Raw genomic sequence first — 6,000 nt, forward strand, 5'->3', positions numbered from 1 at the left:
TCTCTCTCTCTCTCTCTCTCTCTCTCTCTCTCTCTCTCTCCATCTCTCTCTCCATCTCTCTCTCTCTCTCTCTCTCTCTCTCTCTCTCTCTCTCTCTCTCTCTCTCTCTCTCTCTCTCTCTCTCTCTCTCTCTCTCTCTCTTTCTCTCTCTCTCCATCTCTCTTTCAATTCAATTCAATTCAAGGGGCTTTATTGGCATGGGAAACATGTGTTAACATTGCCAAAGCAAGTGAGGTAGATATTATACAAAAGTGAAATAAACAATACAAATTAACAGTAAACATTACACATACAGAAGTTTCAAAACAATAAAGACAAATGTTATATTATATATACACAGTGTTGTAACAATGTAGAAATGGTTAAAGCACACAAGTTAAAATAAATACTTTCTCTCTCTCTCTCTGTCTCTCTCTCTCTCTCTCTCTCGCCCTCTCTCTCTCTCTCTCTCTCTCTCTCTCTCTCTCTCTCTCTCTCTCTCTCTCTCTCTCTCTCTCTCTCTCTCTCTCTCTCTCTTTCTCCATCTCTCTCTCTCTCTCTCCATCTCTCTCTCTCTCTCTCTCTCTCTCTCTCTCTCTCTCTCTCTCTCTCTCTCTCTCTTTCTCCATCTCTCTCTCTCTCTCTCTCTCTCCATCTCTCTCTCTCTCTCTCGCCCTCTCTCTCTCTGTCTCTCTCTCTCTCTCTGTCTCTCTCTCTCTCGCCCCCCCCCCTCTCTCTCTCTCTCTCTCTCTCTCTCTCTCTCTCTCTCTCTCTCTCTCTCTCTCTCTCTCTCTCTCTCTCTCTCTTCGTGGTGTGACAGTACATATGGTGCAGCAACACTGTTGGTCTCCAGAGGTCACACTACCCACGATGCATCTGTGGCTCTGGGGACGGAGAGACTTGATAGGCTGAGGGGGAGGAGGTATCGACCAGTCAAATCAACCAGTGGTCTACTGTGTTCCTGTTCGTTCTCTCACCCTCACTCTCTTTCTCCCCATACTCTCTCTCTCAACCCTCCCTCTCGTTGCCTATAAGGCAAGGAAAACAGAGCTTAGTGCAGATCGATTCCATCTCTTCTATTCTGTAGTCTTTCTCTCTCCTCCCTCCATGTCTCTCCGTCTGAGCTAGGGAAACAGAGGTTAGTGCAGATCAATGCTCCCTTTTCTCTGTCTGTCTCTATCTTCCTACCAGTCTCTGTCTCTTCCTACCTCCCAGTCTCTGTCTCTTCCCAGTCTCTGTCTCTTCCCAGTCTCTGTCTCTTCCCAGTCTCTTCCCAGTCTCTACCCAGTCTCTGTCTCTTCCCAGTCTCTGTCTCTTCCCGGTCTCTTCCCAGTGTCGTCCCAGTCTCTTCCCAGTCTCTGTCTCTTCCCAGTCTCTTCCCAGTGTCGTCCCCGTCTCTTCCTAGTCTCTGTCTCTTCCTACCTCCCAGTCTCTGTCTCTTCCTACCTCCCAGTCTCTGTCTCTTCCTACCTCCCAGTCTCTGTCTCTTCCTACCTCCCAGTCTCTGTCTCTTCCCAGTCTCTGTCTCTTCCCAGTCACTGTCTCTTCCCAGTCTCTGTCTCTTCCCAGTCTCTGTCTCTTCCCAGTCTCTTTCTCTTCCCAGTCACTGTCTCTTCCCAGTCTCTTCCCAGTCTCTGTCTCGTCCAAGTCTCTTCCCAGTCTCTTCCCAGTGTCGTCCCAGTCTCTTCCTAGTCTCTGTCTCTTCCCAGTCTCTTCCCAGTCTCTTCCCAGTCTCTGTCTCTTCCCAGTGTCGTTCCAGTCTCTTCCTAGTCTCTGTCTCTTCCCAGTCTCCTCCCAGTCACTGTCTCTTCCCAGTCTCTTCCCAGTCTCTGTCTCTTCCCAGTCTCTGTCTCTTCCCAGTCACTGTCTCTTCCCAGTCTCTGTCTCTTCCCAGTCTCTGTCTCTTCCCAGTCACTGTCTCTTCCCAGTCTCTTCCCAGTCTCTGTCTCGTCCAAGTCTCTTCCCAGTCTCTTCCCAGTATCTGTCTCTTCCCAGTCTCTGTCTCTTCCAAGTCTCTTCCCAGTCTCTTCCCAGTATCTGTGTCTTCCCAGTGTCTGTCTCTTCCCAGTCTCTGCCTCTTCCAAGTCTCTCTCACCCTCCCTATCACCCTCCCGCTCTCCCTACTTCCCTCCTGAGCAAGGCAGTTAACCCACTGTTCCCCGGACGCCAAAGACATGGTTGTTGATTAAGGCAGCCCCCCGCACCTCTCTGATTCAGAGGGGTTGGGTTAAATGCGGAAGACTCGCTTCAGCTGAATGCATTCAGTTGAACAACTGACTAGGTATCCCCCTTTCCCTTTCCTTATCCCCCCTATCTCTCTGTCAGAGCTAAGGAAACAGTATTTAGAACAGATCAATGGTATAGACTCAGATGGCCTAGACTCAGATGGTCTAGACTCAGATGGTAAAGACTCAGATGGTAAAGACTCAGATGGTAAAGACTCAGATGGTAAAGACTCAGATGGTAAAGACTAAGATGGCCTAGACTCAGATGGCCTAGACTCAGATGGCCTAGACTCAGATGGTCTAGACTCAGATGGTCTAGACTCAGATGGTAAAGACTCAGATGGTCTAGACTCAGATGGTAAAGACTCAGATGGTCTAGACTCAGATGGTAAAGACGCAGATGGTAAAGACTAAGATGGTAAAGACTAAGATGGTAAAGACTCAGATGGTATAGACTCAGATGGTCTAGACTCAGATGGTCTAGACTCAGATGGTCAAGACTCAGATGGTAAAGACTCAGATGGTCTAGACTCAGATGGTAAAGACTCAGATGGTCTAGACTCAGAGGGTAAAGACGCAGATGGTAAAGACTAAGATGGTAAATACTAAGATGGTAAAGACTCAGATGGTATAGACTCAGATGGTCTAGACTCAGATGGTCTAGACTCAGATGGTCAAGACTCAGATGGTAAAGACTCAGATGGTAAAGACTCAGATGGTCTAGACTCAGATGGTAAAGACTCAGATGGTCTAGACTCAGATGGTAAAGACTCAGATGGTAAAGACTCAGATGGTAAAGACTAAGATGGCCAAGACTCAGATGGCCTAGACTCAGATGGCCTAGACTCAGATGGCCTAGACTCAGATGGTCTAGACTCAGATGGTAAAGACTCAGATGGTCTAGACTCAGATGGTAAAGACTCAGATGGCCTAGACTCAGATGGTATAGACTCAGATGGTCTAGACTAAGATGGCCTAGACTCAGATGGTAAAGGTTCAGATGGTAAAGATTCAGATGGTAAAGACTCAGATGGTAAAGACTAAGATGGTAAAGACTAAGATGGTAAAGACTAAGATGGTAAAGACTAAGATGGTAAAGACTAAGATGGTATAGACTCAGATGGTCTAGACTCAGATGGTAAAGACTCAGATGGTCTAGACTCAGATGGTAAAGACTCAGATGGTAAAGACTCAGATGGTAAAGACTCAGATGGTAAAGACTCAGATGGCCTAGACTCAGATGGTAAAGACTCAGATGGTCTAGACTCAGATGGTAAAGACTCAGATGGTCTAGACTCAGATGGTATAGACTCAGATGGTAAAGACTCAGATGGTCTAGACTCAGATGGTAAAGACTCAGATGGTCTAGACTCAGAGTCCCTTTGTCTCTCGCTGTCTTTATATCTCCCCCAGTCTCTTTCCAGTCTCTCTCGATGTCTCTCTCTATCCCTCTCTCCCTCTCTCTATCTCTCTTTCTCTCATCTCTGTCTCTCTCCATCTCTGTATCTCTCTCCCTCTCTGATTCTCTGTCTCTCTCCCTTCTTCCCTCCCTCTTTGTTTCTCTGTCTGAGGTAGGGAACCAGAGATGCAACATCTAGTTATCTTGTTTGGGATAGGGGGCAGCATTTTCACTTTTGGATGAATAGCATGCCCAGAGTGAACTGCCTCCTACTCAGTCCCAGATGCTACTATATGCATATTATTATTAGTATTGGATAGAAAACACTCTGAAGTTTCTAAAACTGTTTGAATGATGTCTGTGAGTATAACAGAACTCATATGGCAGGCAAAAACCTGAGAAAAAATCCAAACAGGAAGTGTGAAGTCTGAGGTTTGTAGTTTTTGAACTCACCCCTATCGAATACACAGTGGGATATGGGTTATTTTTCACTTCCTAAGGCTTCCACTAGATGTCAACCGTCTTTAGAACGTGGTTTCAGGCTGCTCATGTGAAGGGGGGCCGGATGGGAGCTGTTTTACTAAGTGGTCTGCCTACAGCCTCGTTTTCATTCATGCGCTTTCACTTGAGAGGTTGCTGTCGTTCCAGTGCAATTCTACAGACAATGGAATTCTCCGGTTGGAACAGTATTGCACTTTTATGATAAAAACATCCTGAAGATTGATTCTATACTTAGTTTGACAAGTTTCTTCGACCTGTCATGTAACTTTTTGAACGTTTCGTCCGAATGGACCAGATCGGCTTTGGATTGTTTACCAAACGCCCTAACAAAATAAGCTATTGGACATAAATGGACATAAATGATGGACATTATCGAACAAAACATGCATTTATTGCGGAACTGCGATTCCTGGGAGTGCATTTTGATGCAGATCATCAAACGTAAGTGAATATTTATATATGAATAATATGAATAATGTTGACTACCCAACATGGCGGATATTTCTCTGGCTGGTTTGCGCTCTGAGCGCCGTTCTCAGATTATGCTTTTTCCGTAAAGTTGTTTTGAAATCTGACACAGCGGGTGCATTAAGGAGAAGTGCATCTAAAGTGTCATGTATAATAGCTGTATTTTCATCAACATTTATTATGAGTATTTCTGTGAATTCATGTGGCTCTCTGCAAACATTACCGAACAAAACATACATGTATTGTGTAACATGAAGTCCTATGAGTGTCATCTGATGAAGATCATCAAAGGTTAGTGATTAATTTTATCTCTATTTGTGCTTTTTGTGACTCCTCTCTTTGGCGTTAAAAATGGCTGGGTTTATCTGTGACTTGGTGGTGACCTAACATAGTCGTTTGTGGAGCTTTCGCTGTAAAGCGTTTTTGAAATCAGACACTGTGGCTGGATTAACGAGAATTTTATCTTTAAAATGGTGCCTAATACTTGTATGTTGGAGAAATTTGATTTATGAGATTTCTGTTGTTTTGTATTTGGTGCCCTGCAATTTTATTGGCTGCTGGCGAGGGGTAGCGTATCCCCAGTTAGCTACCAAATATACTACAAACTACTTCCCTATGCATGTTCGGGACATGGGGAGTAACCATAGCCGTCCACGGAGGCCCTGTCCAGACACCCACCTTGCCTGTTGTACTCATCCACCTTGTGGTGCACCAGATCAGCCACAGTGCAGCCTCCGTAGACCAGCCTCTGGTCGTGGTGGTCGAAGGCCTTGAGCGTCTCACTGGAGCTGTAGGACTTCTGGGTAGTTACGCGGCACTCCTCTGTGTCCAGGGAAGATGCGGTGTTCTGGGGGTCTTTACCACACCGAGCCCTGGTCAGGGAGCGCTGCTGGTTCTGCTGCCCCCGACGGTCCTTTAGATCCATGCTGGGAGAGTGGTTAGGAAGATAGAGGGACAGGGAGGTGGGCCAGGGAAGAGGGAGGTTTGGAGGCCTCCTAGAGTGTTGTGGCAGTCAGACTCGTCTTCAGTCACCTAGGGGAAATGAGAGAAGGGGAGAATAATGTCAGATTTAATGAAAGAGAGAGGTATTACCATTATATGAGTCATCTAAGTATTACCAGTAAAATACATTTTGGGAAGTAGAAACGAGATATTTTGGGAGATAGGAAAATGTCTCTATTAAAGGACATTTAAAAACACCAGAGAATGGACACAGAGAGTGACAATATTCTGCTGATGACAGAAAGAACTGTCAGTGCTGTGCTGTCGTTGACCAGTCTAGATGGACGTGTCACGCTCAGTCAGTGTCACGACTTCCGCCGAAGTCGGGTCCTCTCCTTGTTCGGGCAGCGCTCGGCGGTATGGATGGCGTTCATGGAACGTCTGGGGGTCTCGATCAGCCTTACCTCGGGGTTTCATCCCGAGAGT

At 46.2% G+C, this 6,000-nt stretch overlaps 1 protein-coding gene across 1 annotated transcript in view; it reads right to left on the bottom strand.

The window, feature by feature from the left end:
• LOC120062099 (teneurin-2-like) overlaps positions 1 to 5,497 on the bottom strand; it is a 338,488-nt gene extending 332,991 nt beyond the window's left edge. Inside the window, exon 1 of the mRNA XM_039011910.1 lies at positions 5,251 to 5,497. Coding sequence (XP_038867838.1) covers positions 5,251 to 5,497 — 247 coding nt within the window. The remainder of the gene's footprint in view (positions 1 to 5,250) is intronic.
• Positions 5,498 to 6,000: the final 503 nt, after the last annotated feature.

This window comes from Salvelinus namaycush, chromosome 17 (assembly GCF_016432855.1).
Source record: "Salvelinus namaycush isolate Seneca chromosome 17, SaNama_1.0, whole genome shotgun sequence".
In the NCBI taxonomy this organism is placed as follows: domain Eukaryota; kingdom Metazoa; phylum Chordata; class Actinopteri; order Salmoniformes; family Salmonidae; genus Salvelinus; species Salvelinus namaycush.